The sequence below is a fragment of the Piliocolobus tephrosceles genome, chromosome 10 (genome assembly GCF_002776525.5).
Source record: "Piliocolobus tephrosceles isolate RC106 chromosome 10, ASM277652v3, whole genome shotgun sequence".
Lineage (NCBI taxonomy): Eukaryota > Metazoa > Chordata > Mammalia > Primates > Cercopithecidae > Piliocolobus > Piliocolobus tephrosceles.
This window is the reverse complement of record NC_045443.1, coordinates 2,952,675-2,977,670: the sequence shown is the minus strand read 5'-3', so window position 1 is coordinate 2,977,670 and position 24,996 is coordinate 2,952,675. Positions and strand designations below refer to the sequence as shown.

The window sequence follows — 24,996 nt, the reverse complement described above, 5'->3', positions numbered from 1 at the left end:
TGGGAAAGGACAAAGTGTCCTCTGAAGGGTCCCTGCAGACAGGGTTAGGAACATCAGTCACTAAGCAGCTGGAGGCTGCTAAGGTGGGGCGGGGCTGAGGGAGGGGCAACAGATGGCATCATCAGACCTAGGGAAGGGGGTCCTTGCAAGAAAGCAGAGGTCCTGGTTGAGTGAGCAAGCACTGGAGAGAGCACAGGTGCGCCAGGCAGGGGGCTGGGCAGAGGTGGCTGTGAGGGAGGGAGCCGTGCCCAGTTCCTGGAAACACTGATCTTTTCTGGGTCCCAGAAATGAGAGCTGAATGAGTCGGGGAGAGGAGCTGGGTCCCACTGGCAGCTGGCGGTGGTGGCGGTGGCAGTGAAGTCTCAGTGCGTGTCTGTGTGTCTATGCAGAGTTGATCCCATTGAATATCATGAAAACAATGGTAACCAACACCAAGCAGAGATAATATAAATTGTATTACACCAGGATGCCATTTAGATATAACAGTAATCATGGAAATTAGTGGCGCCTAATGGAGAAGGCATAACTGGAGCACAGTGCTGCCAGCAGCCTGGGAGGAGGTGGGGATTTCTGCCCTCCTCTGTCAGCTCCCACCCTGTGATGTGTTAATTCAGAAGCACCCCAAGACACACTCTGCACAGCTAGCTTGAGAACTACTTGGACTAAGGGCAGGAGTGGGCAGGGGGCTGGGTGCCTGCCTCGTGAGAGGACCCCAGGTGGGTGGAGGCGACGGGGGCTGCTCTCCTATTTGCAGGAGGAACACACACTCCTGAAAATGCACACTTTTAACTGGACACTTTCTGCTCCCATTTTTCTTTGGAATTAAGGCTTTTCCTCCCCAGGGTATTTTTGAAGGCCTTTGTCCATTTATTTACTCATTCATTTATTTATCTCATCAACACATAATAAGCACTTACTAGAGGCCTGTAACTAAGCAAGGCTTGGGCATACACACATCAATCAGCCCTCCTGCAGCCTGCCATCTTCCCCGTCGGGAGCAGATGAAAATGTGGGGTTATCGGTTAAGCTCCATTTGGGGGCCTCAGGAGGCTCTTTTTCTGCCTCAGTTTGCACCTGGGTAGATTGGGGGATCCCAATAGCTGCTTCGCACTACTCATGCTGGAATAAATGAGCCGTTTTCTGCAAAGGTGCCTTCAGGACTAGGGTGCTGAATCAACGCCTCCTTGGAGAGGGGCAAGGCTAGGCAGACACACGGCCATGCACACCGGCAACTTTAAGCTCAAATGAACGGCACCAACCATGCACTCTGAGGAAAGGAAGGCAAGAAACAAGTAGCATCAGGTGTGGCTGGAACAAGGCAGAGCAATCTCTCCTTTGCTGCGGGAGGGCTGGGATCTGTGGCAGCCCCTCAAAACCTCCTGCCTGCCTAGAACCCCTTCCAGTCCAATCCAGAGGACCAAGGCCATGGAGAGAGCTTTCCCAACCCCGATCAGAGAGGTCCCTTCCTGCTCAGCACTCTCGGAAAGCTCCCATAGCCCATCCTATGACCCCTGCCCTGTGGCATCTCTAACTTAGCGGGAGAGGGCTCCTCTGCCAGGGGATCTGGCCAGCAACCCGCATCCACGCTCTTGAACAAGCTGTGAATAAAATGAGAGACTGCCTTCACTTCCCACAGTGAGCCTCGTGTCGTGCAGGCAGGTTACCTAACCTCTCTGTGCCTCAGCTTCCCTACCTGCAGCATGGGAATAACCAGAGTACTTGCCCTGGTAGGGTTTTTATTTTATTTTATTTTTAGAGACAGGGTTTAACTCTGTCATCCAGGCTGGAGTGCAGTGTTGCAATAATATTTCATTGCAGCCTCCACCTCCTGGGCACAAGAGATCCTCTTGTCTCAGCCTCCCAAGGAGCTGGGACTACAGGTGTGTGCCACTATACCTGACTAATCAAAAAAATAGAATTTTTTTTTTGTAGAGATGGGGTCTTGCCCAGGGTGGTCTGGAACTCCTGGGCTCAAATGGCTCTCCGGCCTCAGCCTCCCAACGTGCTGGGACTACAGGTGTGAGCCACTGTGCCTGGCCCCTCGTAGGGCTTTGTGAGAATGATACGAGTTCATACCTGCCCTGTCTGGCACCGAGAAAGTGCTGACTGGTTGCTGCAGTTGCTACTATTACTGTCGTTGTTGGAGTTCTTGCTGACAGGCTACCTTCCCGCACGCCCACAGCCTCTGTGTCACAGAAGGTCCTTCCTGCCCCTAAGTCAGGCTGGCCCAGCGCAGGGCCAGAAGCACTGGCAGCACCTCAGGCTTCAGTGGGTTGGGTTACCGCCGACGCACCCGGTAGGTCTGGGAATCCCTCTTCTTCCTACCAGCCCGGCGTGTTCCAGTTTCTTTCCCCGTGGCAGGGCCGGAGACGGAAACCACAGTGTACTTCCCCACCGGGCTTTTTTACACAGTGTGAATGATTTTCTACATTAAATAATTAAATGTAGTAGCTAATACTACCCTTCCCACACGAAGGCTTTATGCAAGTCATATAATTATTTTTTATCCTTTATAGTGACTTTTAAGCTCTACCAGCACCAGGCAGGAAAGAAACCTGTCACAATGTTGCAACAATATGCACATCCCTGGGTGCAGAGCCACAGCGGGGAAGGTCCTCCTGGCAAAGCTGGGGCCTGCCTGTTTAAGGAGCGCTGCGTGGCACCAGGTGCCCCGTGGGCACTCTACAAATAAATAATAATCAGGGGAATGCAGGAGCTGAGCCCACACAGCTTTGGCCTCTGAATTCTGTGCCGACGGCGAAGGCTGGGGCAAGAGTTGCTGCATTTCATCCCCAGCTGCTGCCCTTCTTTCCCGGTCCCTTTTCTACTCCTTTTAATGCATTTTTCTACCTTGGGGTTTCTGTGGACGGTGGCAGACACTGCAGTTTCTCAACAGATGGGATAAATAGGTTTCATCTAAAAGTCACTAAGAGGCTGAGTCAGCCAGCCTGAGGCTATGTGTGGGTTCTTAGCGAGGGGGTGACACTGGCCACCACGGGGCGCTGCGGAGCTCTGTAGGGACATGGAGTATACAGCGGGTGGGGAGACTATTCCGAAAGGAAGAGCATTGGGTCCAGAAAGGGCTGAAGACCTAGCCCAAGACAATGTCTAGGTTTCCATAGGATTTTTGAAATAAAATTCTTGCTTGCTCTTCAAGTTTTTCAATGTGAATATTAAATGCAGTCATACAATCCAAGATAGGGTCATATTTCTAGTGGCACTGTTATCCTTGCTGAGCCTCGGCCACTGGCCAACCACCGAAGACTCCCCCACTATCAGTGTCACTGAACGTCACCCATGAAGGGGACTCCTCGGATAAATATTCCCCAAACATGCCACAGGGCCCAAGGATGCTCCTTCGCTGGGCCGAACCCTCCTTCAGCATCCTCAGTCCCACCCACTAAATGTCAGTTTTACCTCCCCGAATCATGGGGATGCCCCTACGGATTTCCAGAACCGTGTTCTGTAGAACACTAGGTCTGTGGGGGTGTTAATCGGCATTACAAACAACTCATGAAACAAAACAAACCCCCAAACAAGGACCCCATCCTCCAATAAGCCTGGGAGGGTTGAATTTCAGAACTTTAGCCTGGGGTAGTCTCAGGGCCCTCTGCACTGAACTGTCTGAGCACACTTAAGCCAGAATTTCCCTGACCTGGGTGGTCATGCTGCTGAGTCCTGCTGAGCATGGCACGATGGCCGCGCCAAAGCCACCGTCTTTGCCTTCTATCTCTGCTTTCTTCTCCAGTGGACCACCCCAGAGAGTGACAAGCTCTTGTGGTGGGTGCAGAACTGAAGGGGGTGTCCTCGCTGGATGCCGGAGCTTGTGAGCCAGGGGCTGGAGTCACTTTTGCAAGGAGGGGCACCCCAGAGGAAGCTGCGTGTCTTGTCTTTGGTTGGTCTTCATTCAGCTGACACTGACAGAGATGACAGGCGCACGGTGTTACTGTGCTAGCATTTGGAAGGCGGTCAGTGTGGATGCCACCAAGAGACAGTCCTGCTCAAAGACTGACCAGTCCTGCTAGAGGGATGAGACATTTCCGTCAAGAGCTCTGATTACATGCCAGAAAAGAGAAAAGGGTGCCCTGGGAGCTCAGAGGCGGTGGAGACTGCTTCTAGCCAGGTTGATCTCGGGAGGCAGCTTGAAGGATGCGGCACTGGAGCCCGGCCTGGAAGTCCAGCATAGGGTGTTTAGGAAAAAGTGAGGTGTGACCCAGAGCATGGGTGGCCCTGAACAGAAGACAAGGGCTGGAGGACGGGGCCGGCCAGAGCAGCTGCCTCTGCGGACAATGGGGAACCACGGAGAGGCTCGTGGGGGCACTCAGGATGAAGCAGAACCACGAGGAACAGCGAGACTTCTGCAGAGACCCAGAGAGGCTACGGCAGGGGAGGCAGAGGAAGGGAAGGATGGGAGGGAGAATGCCAGGCAGGAACCAACAGTCTCGATGTTTGAATGTGACCCAATCACAGCCACTTTCCTTTAATCCCAAATCCTAAACCCTTGTCCCACTAGACTGCCACTGTTTTTTTCTTCGGTCAGCATCTTAGACTGTTCTTGAATACCTTCCCAAAGAGCAGATCTGAACACACAGCAGTGAAGACCAAGCCCTGGGCTCCTGCAAAAGATTTCAAGCCTCTTTCCTGTACATTGAAAGACTGCATAGAGATGAACATGTCTTCCTCCAAAGTGACTCCAAGAGCAGGGCATTTCTTGCTGTGGTCAGGGTTCTCCCCCACGAGGCTGAGAACAGCCACTGGCCCTGAAGATCTGCCCTGAGACCCCACAGAAGGCCCACTGGGAGATGGAAAACTCAGCCGGCCAGACTTCTGAGCCTCAGGCTGCCCTGACCACTGTAGGGACAGAACACAGGTGAGGTGGTGGGTGGCGGGCAGAGCGAGGAGAGAGGAAAGATTGTGAAGGGAAGAAGAGAGCTGTAAGAGAACGCTTGTCCCTAGCTTCAGCACTGGACCGGGGGCGGGGTACACTCCCCCATTATCTGAGATTTTTATAGCAAAGAACCTCTTAGCCAAAGAGAAGTGCAGAAGGTCTGTCTTGGAAACTCCTTTTATGGAATCGTGAGGCCTGTAAATTCAACTCTGCACAGCTGGGAAAAGGAGAAGCTGGTTCTGTCGCAAACAGGTCCAGCAAGGTCTGGGAAGGCCTGGCTTTTGAGCTCCTCCAGGGCAAGGATTTCCAGTATGGGAGAAGGAGGGGCACAGTCAGGGACGTCTGTGATGCTCAGGAAGGAAAGACGTGGGTGAAGGCAAAGGTGCACACTGAAGACCCCAGATCAGATTATGCAGTCCCCCCACTGAATGGCCCATCCCTGCGGTTTCCAAGGACAGTCAGAGGAAGTCCACACCCCTCACTGTGGTCCTGAAGGGCCTGTGCGCACCAGCCTCCGTCCAGCCCTTTTCACGTCACCCTCTGGACAGCAGGGCAGCATTCTGGCCTCCCTCTGCCTGTCCGCTGTTTCTACAAGGCCTGGAGGACCGTTTCTTCCTTCTTGGCAGCTGGCTTAACTCATCCCTACTCTTATCCTGGGAAATGATATTTTCTTCTCCACCCCTCATTTCAGCTGGCTCTTGGCCTCCAGACCCCTTTCCTCCTCCTTCCTCTCCTCTCTCCAAGTTTCCTTCCAATTCTGCACGTTCTCCAACACTTCTCCCAGGACATGAAGGCTTCTGGACAGGATTCTTGGAGTTTCTATCTTCAGAGGGAATACATGGCGCTGACTCCTAAAATACATCTCCAGCCCAGATCGCCTGTCTGAATTCCAGATTTTCACAGCCTACGTGACATTTTCTAACCTAATATATCCCCACATTCTCACTTTAAACTGGTTTCTTCCTGTTCTTCTCTATTTCAGCAAATGACACCACTCTTCCATCCACTCAGGGAAAGCCAGGAACCCCGGAGCCGTCTGATTCCTGTTCCTCATCCTCACATCCAATTCACCATCCAATGATGTCATGACTCTGCCCCTCCTCGCTCCATCTCTTCCACGGCCACCTGCCTTCTCAGCATCGGGCTCCTTGCTGCTCCCCATCTCCCCACACCAGTCATTTGTCAATGAGCAGCCAGCATGCTGGTTAAAATATGGAAATCAGATTATATAATCCCCCTACTGAATGGCCCATCCCCGTGGTTTCCAAGGACAGTCACAGGAAGTGCACACGCCTCACTGTGGTCCTGAAGGGCCTGCGGCTCCAGCACAGTCCTTTTCACCGTCGCTCTCGTTTCCAGAACGAGCTGAGCTTGCCCCTGCCTCGGGGTCTTTGCTCTTCCTTCTGCCTGAAATGCTCTACTTCTGGCTCCTTTTCCGCCTCCAGGGCTCAGCAAAAATGCCGCCTTCCTGACCTCCTTATTTTAAACAGGTGACTCTTCACCCACACTCTTTCCTTTCCCCACCCCAGCCCTTACCCCATCTGAAACCTTTGTTTACTGTGGATTGGTGTGTCCTGCACTACTCTGTGAGCCCTGTAAAGATGGTACTATGCTTCCACATCATCACTGAGGCACTCAAGAACTACGTACAGAAAGAAAAGATGGAAAAGGAAGTACAGATAAGGGGACGTTACAGAGGGGTGCGTTTTAATTCAGTATAAAGAAGGATTTCCAACAGAGCTACCTCTAGAAACAAGGAGACTCGTATGGCAGAAGGTAGGACGGTGTAGAGATTTCTGCACTCAGGGAAGCTCAACGGTCCCAATCTTTTCTGACACTAATATTCTGACTTTCTTTTCCTGGCTCATTATTCTCATTCATCCATTCATGCATCAAACTTTCACTGAATGCCTCTCATGGCACAGAGATGAGTATGAAACAGCTCCTGCCATTGATGAATCTGGCAATATTTGTGTCCCCAATGTGTAAGTCTTCCCATTGCAAATATGTGTGCAAACACATGCATATGAGTGTGTAGCGGGCTTGTTTCACTTTCCTGAGCCCACCTGTCAGCGGACTGCCCCCTCTCCTGGCAGTGCTTGTCAACTCAGATTTGGAAACAAAATCCGAAGGTCCAAAGCAATCTAGGGAATGCAGGGGCCACAGACAGAATGGCTGAATGAGAGGGAAGGGCGGCAAGGGGCCTCAGAGAAGGTGGCAGGACGCAGGAGTGGACTGAACACTTTCCATTCCGGAAGGTGGTCACTCGAGAATGGCTTTCTTTCTTTTTGTCTCGGATCTTCTTAGAAGTAAGACAGCTAACATTTACCGTGGGCCCACTGAGTGCATAGCAACAACCTGGCCTGTCCACATTTCCTGTTTTAATGGGGTTGTCGTGGAAAGAGTGGCTTTTGAGTCACCTAAACCTGCAACAGAATCCCAGGATTTTTACCATGATTAAATGCATTCCTATTTGTTAAGGTGCTTAGAGCAGTGTAGGCAGTGTAGGGTGCATACTAAGCAGGATGGTGTTTGTTACAAGCTAACAACAACAACAAAAAGCCAGCTCTGGACTCCTTCCTTAGCCTTTCTCTGACCTCCAGTTTCTTCAGATGTAAAATGGGAGGCTATAATATTCGTCTTATGGATTGAATGAGATGAGGAAAGTAAAATATCTAGCTTCATGTCTGATTCTTCATTGACAATATATGCTGTTTGCTTCCTTCCAGTGCTTCTAAATGTTACTTGAGCTCAGGTGTAGGTATTGATACCAAATGGGTCAATGCGTTTATCGACTGCTTCTTTTTAAGTTGAAATATGAATGTCAGCTGACAGGAGGTTTCCTAGTGAAATGAGAGGGTGAACTGGGGACGCTACAAGTCCCAAGAGTGGGCCAAAGTCGCCCCAGGCAAATGTGGCCTTACCTACCTGCTTGTACTCATGATTCGTCCCTGGCACCAAGCATACCGCCTAGCACATGAGCTGCTCAACAAAATATTTTAGGGGTTGTTGGTGAACTTTAGCCTGCAGCAAAACACTAGCCAAGTCCCAAGTCACACAAACAAAGAGTGCTTGAAATAAAGACTATGAAGAATGGCAAGGCCTAGGCACCGAGAAAGAGAGGGAATGGTGAAAAACTGAGCTGAAGGCTTGAAAAGCCGACTAATGGGTTGCATTAGCCACAGGAAAGGGGAGTGATAGTTTAGATGCTGGTAGCATGGTTCATGCTTGCACAACCCAACTTCAAGGATGCACTAAGATGAGCCTTAAAGTTATTTTATGGTGTGAGGCGGACATCAGACTGAAGGGGTAGAATACATGGGCTCAGGATGAAAGATGCCGGAATACCAGTATTACAAAAGGGCCTATTTAAAATGGTCACGGGCGAGAGGGCACACCCAGGCTGGAGGTGAAGTTCCTTGGTGCTGAGTTAGAGGGCTGGCTACAGACTCCCCAGGCATAGGGATCCGGCTGAGTTTCATGTGAATGGCACTTTCCCTGAAGCCTTAATTCCTCTGTAGAGATGACCTCACTCAGTCTCACCACAGTATGCTAAGGCAGTCTTCTTACTTTACAGAGAAACAGACATGGAAGGAACAAGTGCTTGTAGGAAGCTCTTCCTGTCCTGTCTGCTCGGCCCTGGCTTCTTCAAGGTGATGCTGAGGTGGGATCTAGGCTTCCTGGGTCTCAATCTACCAGAATTTCCTCTTTGGGTGGGATCTGGGGGCAGTAGATGATGAAGCGAAGAAATGAAGCAAAATATATTTTGTAAAAATTAAAACTTCACAAAAATTACTGCATCATGCAGAAGTGCATGGCCAATTTAAAACAGTTGGAAGAGGATGACTCCTGGAGAGTGGCACAGGTGGAGGCAGAGGTCAAGTTGGAGAGAAAGTACATTTCAGCCAGCAATGTCATTACTGCCAAAAACATGACTGAAAAACAAACCAAGATTCCCAGAAGATTCTCAGCTTTCAAAAAGAGGAAGGGGCCCCAGTGTGCATCCTTTCCTCCCGGCCATCCCACTTTCCTCTTCCTTCTCCTGGTCCTTGACTGAGCTTTTAAGAACAAGTTCTGAAATGTCTCTTAACAGTCCATGGAAGAGTATGTGGACACTGGCGAGTCTCCTGCCTCCGGGGGAAGGCTCAGCTCAGGCCTGATGGATTTAGGCCTGCAGGGTTCCCCTGGCCCCTCAGGTGGCCACATTGGTGCCTTTAGAAGAATTCTGGCCCTGGCATTCTTCCCATTGCCTCTGCCCCGGCTGCCCCAGGGCTCCGGTGGGGCAGTTTGGGGCCTTGTGACCTCTCCTTAGGCTGGTGAGCCGCTGCTCTGACACAGGCTCATGCACTCTCTTCTCCTGTGGCTGTTTCTGTCACCACTGGCAACCGTCAGGAGCCTGTTTTTGGTGTGCCATCCACTTGCCTCCTCCCGGGGACAGAGAACACGTGTGATTATCAACCAGACTGACACCCTGGCCTGGGCAGGAAAACAGGCCTAGCTTACAGTTTGTAAGGGGTTTCTCTTCCCTTGTTCAGACAAGCAGATCTGACCTTTGACTTGGGGGCCAAGTTGTCTGCTGAGGGTGCCCTCTCAACTTCTCCACCTGCCAGGGGAATGTCAGAATCTGGTCCCTTTCCTGGGAGCGGCTCACTCCTGGAGCCAAAGACTCCAACACCTAAAACAGGAGGTCCACACCTGAGCAATCTGGGCCCTCAGCCTCTGAAGTCCCCTTGCATCTGCACAGGGTACGGATGCCCCTGGAGAACCCCAAGCTGGCTGGAGGAGGGACCACAGCATCTTCAGGTCATGTGACAAAAGCTATTTACCCAAAGAGGCCATGCTGAATCTCAAGGACAGAAGTTTCTAGACACGGACAGAGCTGACAGAGTAGATGAGAAACTGGGCTGTTCGTTCTCCGTGGAAGCAAGTGTTCTTCCCCATGCACGCACCTCCCCGTTCCAACTTTCCCTCTGCCCATCCACGTGCGAACCTAGAGCCCCAACCCAGCTCTTATCTGTACCTTTTGACACAAGCCCAGTGAAAACGAGGTAGCTGGTGACGACCTTTCCATTTGAGCCACATCCTCCGGGTATCCCCAAAGATTTCTCCCCTCTGCAGAGCCTGTGCCCACCTATGTCAGGGCCAAGAATCATTCCCATGAGCAGAAACTAGTCCTAAGAACAGCAGAGCCTGCAGAGAAAAGACGGCTCTGGAAGCCACGGGATCCCTGGCCCCACATGGGCACACTAGATACGAGGAGGGCTGCCTCTGAGTGTGGAAAGCCCACGGCCAGCCATAGCCTCTGTCAGCTCAGAGCCTTCACAACGCGGCGCAGGCTGGTTTTGGCACAGGAACTCCAGGGTACCCGCCACTAGGAGGACCATTCCAGAGCCTCCTGGCTCTCCATATAGCTTAGGTGGTACCTGTGCCAGGGAGACCGGGGCAAGGCTGGCCCAGAGCTGTGCTATGAAGGGTGGCCCCAGTGAGAGCCAGCATTTGACCTCCAGGGTCCTGAGCAGCTCTGGTTCTGGCAGCATCTCAATCATCAGGCTACCGACTAGTCCTGACTCATCTCTCACCCTCGTTTAGGGAAATGCCCAGGGCCTCGTTGATGGATTCCTCAGGACAACAGGTGGGGGACCGGAGAAACCTCTCCTCTTTCTGTCTCTCTACTCTCTGAGAAGCAGCCACGGCCAAGGCTTCACTGCCTTCATTTCCTCTTTCCTGAAAGATAACAGGGGCTTCAAAGAAGCCCCCAAAGCAGACAAGACTGTGGCAACTGAACTGCTGCCCCGTTCTTAGCTGATACTCTGAAAATGCCAGCCACATCCTCTGTGTGTGGGGACAGGCAGGAGCCACAGCCCCAGACGACTTACATGGCTGTGGTAAGGCCTGCCGGGCCCAGCAGAGACCAGCGGGCAGGGCAAGGGCGTCGGCAGGAAGGCTGGAGAGGAGCCGTGGTGAGGAGGCTGTCCCCACTTTGGAAGTGGCATGGAGGCCATGAGGCGGCAAGTCTGGCCAGCAGCTGGACAAGGCTCTGTACCCCAGAGGGGATCAGCTAAGAACCCGGAGGGGCTCAGGGCTCTCAGATCTCCGTGTCACTAGGGCAGTAAAATGCTAATGGGGAAATCTAGACAGAGTCCAATCGACTGTGGAAAAGAGTGTCTGGATACCCCATGGCTCACCGGAACACACCCTACGGGGACCCGCTGCGGCAAGACTAACTGGGTGGGAAAGAGTCTGCAGGGAAAGGGCCTGGGTGCTCGCAGCTGCCACCGGCTGGGGAAAGCCAGGGATGGCCGGGGTAACTGACAGTGGGAGAAACTCACTCGGGCCAGGGCGAGAGACTGTCTAACGCAGTCAAGAGGGGCTCCATTATGTATGTGTCAACTTCTGGCAGAAAATCACCAGAAGAAAGGGTAGAGGGGATGAGAGAAACCATCTGGTTTCATGAAGCTGGAGCAACTGGGCTGAGGAGGCCCAGACAGAAAGAGGAAAGTGGAGACTGGGGAACTTGTGGGAAAGGGGCCAGGCCTCCTGAGGTTTCAGCTGCTTATTCAAGAAAGCAACGGTTGTTTGATTTTTTCTTGTAAATTTGTTTGAGTTCTTTGTAGGTTCTGGATATTAGCCCTTTGTCAGATGAGTAGATTGCATCAAAAAGTGGGCAAAGGATATGAATAGACATTTCTCAAAAGAAGACATGCATACAGCCAACAGACACATGAAAAAATGCTCATCATCACTGGCCATCAGAGAAATGCAAATCAAAACCACAATGAGATAACATCTCACACCAGTTAGAATGGCAATCATTCAAAAGTCAGGAAACAACAGGTGCTGGAGAGGATGTGGAGAAACAGGAACACTTTTACACTGTTGGTGGGATTGTAAACTAGTTCAACCATTATGGAAAACAGTATGGTGATTCCTCAAAGATCTAGAACTAGAAGTACCAGGTGACCCAGCCATCCCATTACTGGGCATACACCCAAAGGATTATAAATCATGCTGCTATAAAGATACATGCACACGTATGTTCACTGCGGCACTATTCACAATAGCAAAGACTTGGAATCAACCCAAATGTCCATCAGTGACAGACTGGATTAAGAAAATGTGGCACATATACACCATGGAATACTATGCAGCCATAAAAAAGGATGAGTTTGGGTCCTTTGTAGGGACATGGATGCAGCTGGAAACCATCATTCTCAGCAAACTATCACAAGAACAGAAAACCAAACACTGCATGTTCTCACTCATAGGTGGGAACTGAACAATGGGATAACTTGGACTCGGGAAGGGGAACATCAAACACCGGGGCCTATTATGGGGAGGGGGGAGGGGGAAGGGATGGCATTGGGAGTTATACCTGATGTAAATGACGAGTTGATGGGTGCTGACGAGTTGACAGGTGCACTACACCAACATGGCACAAGTATACATATGTAACAAACCTGCACATTATGCACATGTACCCTAGAACTTAAACTATAATAAATAAATAAATAAATAAATAAATAAATAAATAAGAAAGCAGGGTGTCAGAAGGGCCAATGAGTGCTTTCACTCTGGGTCCATTCTCCCCTCTGGACTATTCTCAGGATGGGAGAAAACTGAAAAGGGAGATTGAGACTTTGATTCCAGAGAGCTGCCAGGGTCAAGGCCCCTCCAGCATCCTCCTCTCGGGGAGGTGAGTACTGGCTACTCCCTGTGTGGGCTGGCTCCAGCTGAGGGGCAGAGGTAAGTCTCAGCTGCTTCACCCCTCCATGGTCTAGGTGGGAGCTTGTGGGGAGGGGACGAGTTAGGAGCCTTCCATGGGGTGAACCCCTGCCTTCTTGGGCATACCATGTTCCACTGAGGAGGAGAGGCTTGGAGCCCAGCCGCTCACTCACTGCCTCCTGCAGCTCCTCCTCCCCCAGTGCCCTTGCTGAGACATCCTCGACAGCAAACTCAGGCAACTAAGTGACATCATCACTCCCACTAAGAGCAGCTGACAGTGGAGTAGCTGAGACAGACACTGCTTCCCGTGCCAGGCTCCTATGCATTGCCTCCTTGGTGACGTCGGAGCTGCCCAAAGGGGCTAAAGCCTCAGGACCACCCAGCCTCATCCTGTTGGCCAAAGAGGATTTGCGGTGCAGCTCCCTCTCCTGCCATTCTCACCTCCAGCAAAGTGCAATTGGGAGTTTTAACTGGAATGGTATTGAGCCTATGGATCAGTGTGAGGAGAAATGATACCTTAATAATATTGAGCTTTCCAATTCAGGAACGTGGCAGATGTCTTCAGTTATCAGCTTTTCTTGAATTCCTTTCAATTTTATCATTTTCTCTGTAGAGATCTTAGCCATTTCTATTAGACTTTTTCCCCAGGCATTGCATATTTTTCAGTTCAAATCTATAAGAGTATCTTTAAAATTTATTTTCCTGTCTTTGCTGACAAGCATCAGTTCATGATAGAACAATCCAGTTATTTAATTACCTTCAGAATATTCCAGCCAGCACTTTTCATGCTGCCCAACCTGGTCCTGCACCATCGTGTGGGGCGCAGGGGCCATCCGGTTATCTCCAGGTCGTGGCCTCTCCCTTCTATGGAAGGAGGTCCTTCTGGATCACTGTTCACCGTTCAAATCAATGCTGCCATGATCCACCTCACTCTCTTCAAACCATCCCCGCAGGTTCCTGAGGCTTTGTGGGGGACCGACTCAATCTAAACTGGTTTATGTTGATCCCTAGTTTCTTTGTGTGATTCTTTTTGTGTGTGTGTGAACAGAGTATGAATTTAAGGAGTGGTTAGATTTAAGGGGGATGGTTAGATTTCAGGCAGGGACTTACTTGAGTAAATCTATTTTCCATGGAGTGGTGAGGAGAACACACAGAAATGAGGAAATTGGAAACATCCATGACCATGAAAACAATGGAAGAATGAAGCAAGAATACAAGTTGACCAGCTGATGGAACAACCAACCAGCCAGTTGCAGAGACGAAACATAAGCAGTGACAACTTCAGACTGTCTTTGACATCCTTGGTTCCTAGCCGTCCTTTCACAGCAAATGCTGATGCTCCTCTGGGTCATACACAAACAGCATGCCAGTGAAATAAAAAGTGCAGCACAGAGTCCTAGTTAATGGTGGGAAATGAAAGTTGTCATGGATTCAGGTCATGGTTAGAAGCCACTGGTTCTTGGGCCAGATCCAGCTGAATATTTCTTCCAGAGCTTCAGGTTTTTCTAGTTTGGTTTTCTGCCTGAAAATTTTGGAGCTGCTTTTCCTGGAGTCTATTTGTGAATGAAGAACATAGCTCAGAAAGAATCCAGGGACCCAGCTGTGCTCCATGATGCTCCCAACTCGATGGACACCTTTATCCCCCTCTGGCCAGAGCCCTTTTAGGGAAATTCACAGGGAAAGATCCATTTTCCTTTCTCTTCACACCATAGGAATGTGAAATGCAAATGGCCCCAGGATGGCTCTCTTTCTTCTTGGGTAAAAGTCTCTGTTATCTTGCCCCATCTTCTCAAAATAGAAAACCAGGGACAGAGGAAATTAGGAGGCACTTTCTGGTTTAGACCACCCGCAATAGTTACTTCCTAGGAAACTGGCTTGTTCCTTGATTTGCAGGATTTAGGTGGAGTGTCTTTTAGACTGAAGCTCCCGCAGGTGTCAATTTCATGCACTTCCCAGGGAAGGCTGTCCGTATGTCTCCCGTGCTCAGGAGGCATGATTCAGAAAGTCCACTGCAGGCTCTCCAGACTGCCTCAGACATCGTCAGAAACACATCTGAGTCAACTGTGGAATGACTCAAGGCTTTGAAATATTTAAACCATATGTCTCATGACACTGGATGAAAACGATGCCAGTTTTCCCACTGAGAGGATGTCACCCGAGACTGAGGCTCGGCTCGGCAGTGACTGCACTCCTAGCCTCAGCTGGTCATGCTGCTGTGGGTGGTGAACTGTCAGAGCTCCTGGGCTGCAGGGCTTGGAACAGGGCCATGCATGGGCAGAGACACCGTGCGCCCTAAGGAAGGTGTCAGGGCAACCCAGGGGTCCTCTCTAGGTCAGGACAAGAGCTGTCCTCCTAAATGGGATTTGTACAGGAAGGTGAAAAAGAGTGTACTTGCTTCTCTGGAGAAGGCAGAAAACCACCGTTCTATCACCAAAGGATGTCCTTTAGGAGCCTTACTCTATGAAAATCAGCTGGGATCCCCAGGCACTCTTTGAGCGAAAGAAGCACCTGCATTGTAGGAATACTGTCTTGTCTTTTAAGTCCTTCCAAGCTTGTTTCCCTCTTCCTGAAAAATACCTGCACAGCACCTGACTTGGGAAAATGCTAGCTAACCTCAGTGTGGTGGAAAATACAGTGAAGTCAGAGGTGCCAGATTCCAGTCTCCGTTCTGCCAGTTCTTAGTAGTGGAGCAATGAGTACTGGGCACTTAATTGTTTGAGCCTCACTCCCCCTCCCTCTCTACAGAGGGATGTTAATACCTACTTTCTAGGGACGTTTTGAGGACGACACGCGGTGATATATGTGTAGCACGTGACACGGAATCTAAAGTGTGAGTTGAATATTCATGTGAAGAAGGCTATGGATATCTCCTCAATGAACACGGATTCGAAGGCCAAGCTGGACCCTCCCCCACCCCCAGTTAATCTTGAGACCAGTAAAAACTTGAATGAAAACAGAAAATACGGCCAGGGACTCTTGCTCTTGGCCTCCTGTTGATCTGTGTTGCATCTGGGAAAATTACTAAAGCAGGGAGGAGAAGGCTCCGTGGGCTGGAGAGATTGTCTCAAGTCTGCAACCGCACGATGCTCCTAGAACTCGTTCCTTCTCATCCTTCTCCAAAAGGTGTCATGGTAGCCTGGGGGCTGCTCAGTTGCTCTTACAGCCTCCCTCAGAAGCAGCTGTCCTGGTGGTGAATCCCGGCCAGTGGATGCCGGTGATTCTGATCCATCTACAGAGGCCCAGGGTGGAAGGTGTGGCTCACAGCAGTGTCTGCTCCTCCACCACTGAGGACAGCAGGGGTGACTGGCTAGGAAGGGCACAGATGATCGAAAGGACAGGAATTCTGACCCTGCCTCATTCAGCAGAGCAGGCCTAATCTTGCCCTTACAAACGAGGAATAAAGCAGAGAAATTTGCAGGTAATTGTTCTTCCTGCCCCAGAGCGTGTAAGCAGCAATGCCATAGCCTCTGAGGCAGGGCACAGGAGTGCTCATAGGCTGTAGCCCTGAGCCCTGAGCAAATCCAGCCCTGGCTGAATGTTTTATATGAGGTTGGTCTGTGTGGCTGATGAAATGGGAGGAGGGTGGAACAGAGGCCTGAGTGGATCTGGGGGGCTGGACCCAGAGAGGTTTGGTCTGCCAGTCTATGGGCATAGTTTCTTCTATTAACAGGTTATGTACTAGAGGATGGGACATAGGAGAAAGACCATCACCTGCCTCTCCCAGGAGAGGCTCAGAGGTTCAGCTCAGCGAGGAATCTGCAGCTTGTGCATCCCAGCCAGGGTCAACACCGAGAGCTGAGAGGGTTTCCTGGAGTTGGCCTGGTTCAGCTCTGGGCAGGTGGAGGAGTTGGAGCACTGATCATTGGAGCAGGGATGGTCTTTCACCGATGTCTTTTTCCCTCTTCCCCCGATTCTGCCTTCAATACCTGCACCCCACCTCCCCGTCCTGTCCACCCCGATGCCTGTGAATCAAAGGTCTTTCTCAGAGGCCTACCTTGGGTTTGAAGGCAATGAGCTTCAGGATCATCTCCACGGTGAAGAGACCGGTGAAGAGCATGTTGAGGATGTTCATGGCGATTTTGAACAGGCAGCTCTGGCCGTAGTGCTGCATCAGGAGAGGGGAGGAGCTGTGAACATGGGGCAGGGAGGTCTCTCCTCCTCCCCACCTTTTGCCCACCCTTCTCGGAGGCCCTTGTCTCAGCAAGACCTTCCTCGAACCCAACCCCAGAGGGCCACCCACCCCTCTGTGGGCAGTCAGGAGGACTCAGGAGAACTCCAAGCTCTTCCCTGCTCTACCATCTCTGAACACATCTAACACATCTGTGTTCATTCCCTGGTTGGCCGTTGACGACTTTATGGAGACTTCCGGCACTCAAGAGAGCTTGGGAACAAGCTCTGTCCCTGAAGACGGGTGGATGCAGAGCCCACCTCCACACGCCACGCCTTCCCCGCAACAACGAATGCGTCCAGCTCACTCCCTCCCTTCTCCATCTCCTCCCCTCTCTCCATTGATCAGCTCAGGGTGCCATGGATTCTTCCCTAAGGCCCAGAGAGGAGCACATCCTTGACAGGGAACATTCATCTTTCTCCAGCTGCCTCCCTTGGCGACCAGGAAGGCGATGCACTGAGCTGCCTGCCGCTCCATTACGCTTTCCATCCCCATGGCATGCCTCCCTCCTGCAGCACCGTGGCTGTGCTCCCCCTTGGACTGACCTGCATGGCCAGGCAGATGGTGTTGAGCAGGATGAGGACGAACATCAGGTACTCGAAGTAGGTGGAGTTGACCACGTACCACACTTTGTACTGGTGCTGGTTCTTGGGGATATACCTCCGCAGGGGCCGGGCCTTGAGGGCGTATTCCACACACTGTCGCTGGGAGGGTGGTGGAGGATGGGAAGAGTGGGGTTAGTTACCTGGAGGGTGTGGGGGGAGCTGGCAGAGAAGTGTGGGATGTGAATGAAACCACACACTGCGGGGTGGGGTTCTCCAGAAGTCAGAGAAATCATTGGCTGCTCTGGCTCACTTACAGGTGGGAGATGTTATTTGGAAAATGCCTCGATTCTTCCACGGCCCCCTTAATCAAGGAGAGAGCCCCTTCTTGTCAAATCCCCATATCAAGGTCCTAGGCAGGGACCACACATCTCCTTTCCTCCGCCTGGTGATGCCTTCATGTGCCTCAGGAGGGAGTTGGCATCGCTAAGAATGTGCTTGCTGACCCACTGACAGCTGGGCTTCTCACTGATTACATCCCATGCCACAAACCTTCCTTGGGTACTTCTCTCCTCAGTTTTTCTTTCCTGTCCTAAATCCAGTGGGCTGGAGTGCAGTGGTATAATCTCGGCTCACTGCAACCTCTGTCTCCCAGGCTCAAGTGATTCTCCTGCCTCAGCCTCCCGAGTAGCTGTGATTACAGGCACGTGTCATCACGTCCAGCTAATTTTTTGTATTTTTAGTAGAGATGGGGTTTTGCCATGTTGGCCAGGCTGTTCTCAAACTCCTGGCCTCAAGTGATCCACCCACCTTGGCCTCCCAAAGTGCTGGTATTACAGGCATGAGCCACCGTGCCTGGCCAGCTAAATCAATCTTTCTTATTTGCCAGTGTCCGTAAGATGGAAAAACACAGTTCACTGAGAGGGAAGAAGATTCTGGGCTAACTAGATTCTTGGGACTCTGGCAAAGAGCCAGTCCATTTCTCTGCACTTTGCCCAGGCTTCCGGATCAGGAACTGGGGAATCTCCCCAGCCTCTTCTCAAACCCCCAGTCCCGGTGTCCAGTGCCTGAGCCTTAACGCTTTTACCTCCTCCTATTCTTTCCATCGCTATCATTGTTAACCTGATATGAGATCGGGGTCTAATCCTCTCTCATTTCCACTTTCTAACTGGCCTCCCCTCTTTCCTGTCTTCTTTCAATCCAGGGTCCACGCAGCAGCCAGCAGAGTGAGTCTATGCCTGAGATGTAGACGTGAAGACCCACAGGAGATTGGCTGGCCTGGTGAGGGTCACAAGGGGCACGCCATGCTGCATTCCTTCCCGTGGGCACTCCTTATTCACAGACAGGGATGTGCTTCCCCACAGACCCAGTGGGAGCCGAGCTGGGGAACAGACCTGAGGCACTACACCTACCTCCCACCCTAACAGCTTCCTGACTCAGCCACGGCACTGCCAGCTCCACGGCTACCAGAACCTGTCACGATACTTGGCATCCCCATCTCACTCCCACTTCAGCCTCTTTCCTGCCCCCACCTCCCACAGAGTCCTCTGGGTTTTACTTAAGAAACCATAGAAGAGTGGTTTCCTGAAGCCGTCCTGTTCCCCACCCCAAAAGCCCTCACTCCCTCGTAGTTCTAGTTCCTCTCCTCCGTATCAATGGTGCCGACCCAATTGGGTCCTTCTAACTTGTTAACTTCTAGATAGGGCATGAGATTTTTTTTTTTTTTTTTTTTTTTTTTTGACAAAACCTTTCAGAGTATCCTTAAGTAGAAGCTTCACAGATATTTGTGGGCTGAGCACATTTGCCAGATCTGGGGTTTGAGGGAATATGCATTTCTTTTGCACAGGTCCCTCCAAAAGACTGAGAGCCCACTCTGGTTGAGAAGTAGAGATGATCTCAGTATCTGCACAGCCTCTCCCTGATGCAGTTCCTCTGCGGGGTGGGCTGCAGGCGGCCATTCCCTCCACGGGCCCCGCTTCCCTCCGCTCCTTCCTAGGAAGCTACCTGGTTCTTGTCCAGCTCACAGTTCTTGTACTCCTGCTCCCCCTGCTCCTGGAAGGTGACAATGACGAAGCCCACAAAGATGTTCATCATGAAGAAGGCGATGATGATGATGTAGATGATGAAGAAGATGGAGATCTCCACGCGGTAGTTGTAGATGGGACCCCTGTCTTCGGTGTGGGAGTCGATGGAGCGGTACAGCAGCCTGCAGGAGGAGACAGGTCCCACAGAGGGAGCTGGAGAAGCAGGGTCCCCTCTGCGGAAGGATGGCACCACTGCTCCAGGGATCCCAGGGGTCAGGGTGCAGGAGACAGCTCTGGGCTGGAGTCCCAGCTCGGCCACTTACTGGCTGTGTGACCTTGGGCAAAGCTCTTAACCTCTCTGAGACTCAGATTCTTCATTTGTAAATTGGAGACAATAATTCCCAACTTTCCTACCTTGCAGGGAAGTTAGAATAATGTATAGGAAGGTGTTTTGAAACTGTGAAGAGCTATTTAAATGTAACATGAGTCATGGGCATTGATTTCAAATACTGGAAATATTGGTAAATATTGAGACAGCTTTGCAAACTGGCTGGACTCAGAGGATGTTAGAGGGAATGTAAAATAAACTTCTCCGAGAGCAAATATCCACTTAGATAAAAACACTCACATGACCCATGCTACTCTGATCACTACCAATGGTCTGGTTTTAGACTTAAGCAGTTTACATACATATGCCAGTCATTTGAGCCTGGCTCTATGCCCTATGGAGCTTGTTATTCTTCATGGACAGGGATTATCTCTTTCCCTTCCTCCGTAGCCCTGCACAGCACTTGGTTATTCTCTATCACCTATATTTTACCACATAATAATGATGACTCTCACTTAAGATCCATGCATTGCTGTTGACTTAGAAACATTTAGAATTTTCTGACTTTCAGATTCTAATTTCACTGGAATATACATTGGGAGAAAAACAGGTGTCTATACAAAGATATAAGGACCTGATGGGAAGCTGCCTGGTAGAGGTGACACAGTGTGCAAGGGCCATGGGCTGCTCTAGGCACAAACGCATTGCCTCTGCAGAGGAAGTGGGGCCCAGGCTTCCATCCCTTTCTTACTATCCTCTGTAAATATAGGCAAGGCTTTTTCTAAGGAGACCGGGGTCCAGTTAATACAGATATCTCAGCCATCTTTACCCCAATGAAGGGCACGCTGGGAGTGGTGGTAATTTTGAATTCTATGGTGACCACAGGGCCCGCACTTGGAGAAGCTCTCCCCACACCCAACTCCCAGATGCCAGAAGGGTAATGACAGAGACCTCTGACATTGTGGCTCATGCTGAGGTTGGAGAGAGGGCTAAAAAAAGGTCATTTTTGGTGGGAGTTTCTTGACATCTTCTAGAGAAGGAAGAGCCTGTGTTTCCACAGTGACAGTGGACTATAAGTTGTTCTAGAAAGACACCTCACTGCCTGAGGAGGACCCAGGTAAGTATGACGTTCGGAAGGAGTGTGGGACATGAACACAACGTGGGGTTGGGCTGGAAAGTCAGTACTGGCCCTTGAATGGCAGGCAGTTGAATGGCAGGCCCTTGAATGGCAGGCCCTTGAATGGCAGGGTTCATGAGGCCTTGGTTTGCATACTCACTCTGGCCACCCTTCGAAGGTGGAGACGGTGAAGAGGGCCATCATGGCTGCCAGAACATTGTCAAAGTCAAACTTGCTGTTCTCCCAGCTGCGGGGTTGGATGATGGGGTGGTCAACCTCCCCGTCTTTGTACGTGATGTAGTTGCCCCTGAGAAAGGAGAAGGAGTTTACTCTGGGGTCTCCCATCTTCCCTCACGCCCGCCAGTCACCCTGAATGCTGGGTGGGACGGGACTGCGTGGCTTGACCTTCACAGTTCCAGCCATGGGAGGAGCTTCAGTGGGCAGAAACTTCAGGAAGAAAAAATGCTATGCATTGTGTCCGTGAGGCCAGATTACACACAGGCAAAAGTCCAGGTGCCACTGCAGTCCTAGAAAATGAGCTGTCCCTCCTTTCTGGTCAAGCCTCCAGCCTCCTGGGGCTGACTGGCCATGACCCTGGCAGCCCTCCCACCTCCACTCACTTGCATTCCGCCTCTGTCTGCTTGGAACTGTCTGAACAGGTGTACAGCTTTCCCTGGAAGGCAGAGAACAGAGTATTAGAGATGTTCAGTAATCAATGAGTCAATCCAAAAACAATTAGTGAGCACCTCCATAGCCCAGCACTGTGCTAGGGACAAAAAGCATAGAATTCGGCTGGGTGCGGTGGCTCACACCTGTAATCCCAGCACTTTGGGGGGCTGAGGCGGGCGGATCACAAGGTCAGGAGATGGAGACCATCCTGTGAGTGGTGAAACCCCGTCTCTACTGAAAATACAAAAAATTAGCCGGGCGAGGTGGCGGGCGCCTGCAGTCCCAGCTACTCAGGAGGCTGAGGCAGGAGAATGGTGTGAACCCAGGAGGCAGAGCTTGCAGTGAGCTGAGATCGCGCCACTGCACTCCAGCCTGGGCGACAGAGCAAGACTCTGTATCAAAAACAAAACAAAACAAAACAAAAAACAAAACAAAAGTGCAGAATCCAGATGCGCAGGGCCTGACTCACATGCACAAAACAGTGGTGAATACAGACACCAGTGCTGCAAGTAGCCCTGCAATGCAAAAACGGGAGCTCAGGTGCATGGGAGCTGTACTCTCCAGGAAGGTCTTGCCAGGGAGGGAGAAGTGGAGCCGGACTCAGAGGGATGAATTAGATGGGAGTCTACACAGTGCGGGGGGTGGGGTGGCAGGGGAGAATGCTCTAGGTGGGAGAATAGCAGAACTAAAAGGGTGAGGACAAAAAAGACCAGAATCCAAGGAGGGCACTGGCCTCATTGTAGCTGAGGGGTGCTGCAGGAAGCAGCGGGAGCTGACTTTGACAGGTACAGGGCTCTGAAAGCTGGGTGGTGTAGCAGGGACGTGATGGTGATGCTGTTGGTAATAGGTCACTGCTGCAGGCTTTTTTTTTTTTTTTTTTTTTTTTTGAGACGGAGTCTCGCTCTGTCGCCCAGGCTGGAGTGCGGTGGCCGGATCTCAGCTCACTGCAAACTCCGCCCCCCGGGTTCATGCCATTCTCCTGCCTCAGCCTCCCGAGTAGCTGGGACTACAGGCGCCCGCCACCTCGCCCGGCTAGTTTTTTGTATTTTTTAGTAGAGACGGGGTTTCACCGTGTTAGCCAGGATGGTCTGCTGCAGGCTTTAAGCAAGTGACTGACACAGAGCTTCCACAGGATGAAAGTCCCTCTCCCTCTCTTTCTAGAAGGAAGGGCAGTGACCTGAAGGGCAGGTGAAGTGGAGAGGGTGAGGGGCCTCTGGCCTGCTGGCCCGATACCGCCTTCCAGCGCCTCCCTCCCCTGGTCTGAAGCTGGAGTTGGGCTGCAGGTGGAGGTTACATCCAGGCCAAGTCTGGCCCAGACCACTGTCTTGTTTGTCCTGTATCTGCCAGCTCCCTTCCCCGGGAATGCTGATGGGAGGGGAGGAAGCAGGACCACAGCGGAGCCCAGACTTTACCTTGAAGAGCTGGACCCCGATGCAGGCGAACATGAACTGCAGCAGGGTGGTGACAATCACGATGTTCCCGATGGTCCGGATAGCGACAAACACACACTGAACCACATGCTGCAGTGGGAAGGGACGGGGAGAGAGACGTGGCTCCAGGAGATGCCAGGAGCCTTTCCAGGAGGTAGCAGGGGCAGCCCGTTTGCCACAAGGGGGAGTCATTGGGCTGAGAGGGGCACATGGGAAGTGATGGACCCTAATGGGATGCAAAGGCCCCCACTGGGCTCTCCGTGACTACAAGGACAAAAGCCCTGCCGACCTCCCATCTTCCCATGGAAGGAATATAGGGACGCCGGCACCACAGGGGCCCAGGGTTTTCATGGGATCTCCCTTTGGCACGTTCTGCTTAGGGAAGATGCTTTGGATGACTGCCTCTGTCACTCTTCTGTTCATTACGGATCTGGGACATGCAGTGGTACCAGTGTCCGGGACCCCACATGGCAGCCACTTGGCCTGACCATCATCTCCTCCTTCCAACCCACCCCTCACCTCTGTGGAGCTCCCACTCCCCAGTGGGCTGGCTGGTGCCTCCCTACCCACGCCCTCAACTTACCTTTAGCCCCTTGGCCCTGTTGATAGCCCTCAGGGGCCGGAGTACTCGCAGGACTCGCAAGATCTTCACGACATTGATTGCACTGGACCTGGGAGAGGGAAACAGGCAGGGTAGTAAGCTCCTCCTGTTTCTGGGGGGAGCAAAAATAATGCGGTAAGGGAGCGTCCTGACAGGTGAATCCCAGGCAAACCTGAGAAAACGTAAAGCTCATCTTGGGGACGTCTGCATTCTGGGGCCACTATCTACTCCTGTCTCCCACCCCGTGAGAGCCTGGAGCTTGCCTATAACCCTGGGGCTTTCCTGTGGGTGAATAAATAATACGCAAGGTGGCTCAAGGCAGGTCATTAGCCATGTACTGTGCTACTTGCAGGGGCACCCACAGCGTCACAGAAGAAATCCAGAGCGAGGCCATGGGAATTCAGAGCCCAGCACAGGCACTTGCTAGCCAAGGCACTGAGGACAAATTTCCTCAATTTTCTGAGCTCTAGTTTCTTTATCTGTAAAATGGGTCTGTAATCAGCTCAGAAGGTCTTTGCAAGGGTTATATAAGAGTTCCATGTAAATCACCTAGCTGTGTGCTTGATAAACTGCCTAAAGGGTACCTTTTATCATGACGCCTGCTGAAGACATCATTACACTTAAAAGAATGCCGTACTAACAGTGGGATCTCGGGCCTTGTGGCTGGAGGTGATGGGCATGGGGAGGAGATTTCTTAGTGTGTATCTCCAAACACATACCCTAGACAGTTGCCCCTGGCACCTACACCTAAAACTCACCCAGAGCACATTCAGGACTCCAAGGAAGGGTGGGCTTTACTGTTGGGGCTCAGGAAACAACACCCCGAAACGACTGCCTTAGAAGCAGTCTCGGAAGCACAAGTTTTTCTCTGAACTTCTCTTGCCCTCCTGTCTCAGTCCCCTTCTCCTCCGAGGCTAGCCATAGACACTAGAACCCCTCTTCTTCAAGATGGGTCAAGAAGCCAGAACCCAGAACTCCGTTTCCTGAAAGCCAGCCACACAACCTAAAAATATTACTCAAATTTTCCCTCTGTTTTTCTGTATAAAAACTGGCCATAAAAAATCATCAGATCTACCACGTGGGAGTGAAGATCCTAAGACTCCTATTGCAGACAGGGTCCTGTCCCCAGCCCAGAAGGAAGGAATGCTTCACAGAGAGGCGAAGAACCTAGAAACAGGCCTTGCTGGGTTCCCCACTCAGTCCATTCACGTTAGATCCTACCCTTCTTGTCCAATCACATTTCTACATGGCTGTCCATACTTTTTGGAACCAAAGCATAAAAATGGACAATTTTCCCTGTATCTTTGGGTCTGCATTCTGAAGGCTCTGTGTATACACGTGAAATAAATGTGAACGCTTTTTCTTCAATTAACCTTTCTTTTGTCGGTTGATTTTTTAGTGATCCTTCAGAAGGCCCTTTGGCTCCTACACTGCCGGGATACTGAGGCCAAGCCAGAGCTTCTTGGAGTCTCAGGATACTGCTTTTCCCCAGTGCGACGGAGACAGC

General features: G+C 51.4%; 1 protein-coding gene across 1 annotated transcript in view; it reads right to left on the bottom strand.

Annotated features, from left to right (window-relative positions):
• CACNA1C (calcium voltage-gated channel subunit alpha1 C) overlaps nt 1-24,996 on the bottom strand; it is a 640,117-nt gene that overhangs the window by 69,210 nt on the left and 545,911 nt on the right. Inside the window, exons 24-30 of the mRNA XM_026447798.1 lie at nt 23,472-23,559; nt 22,871-22,978; nt 21,410-21,462; nt 20,950-21,096; nt 19,325-19,526; nt 17,324-17,482; nt 16,605-16,715 (exon numbers count right to left, since the gene is read on the bottom strand). Coding sequence (XP_026303583.1) covers nt 16,605-16,715; nt 17,324-17,482; nt 19,325-19,526; nt 20,950-21,096; nt 21,410-21,462; nt 22,871-22,978; nt 23,472-23,559 — 868 coding nt within the window. The remainder of the gene's footprint in view (nt 1-16,604; nt 16,716-17,323; nt 17,483-19,324; nt 19,527-20,949; nt 21,097-21,409; nt 21,463-22,870; nt 22,979-23,471; nt 23,560-24,996) is intronic.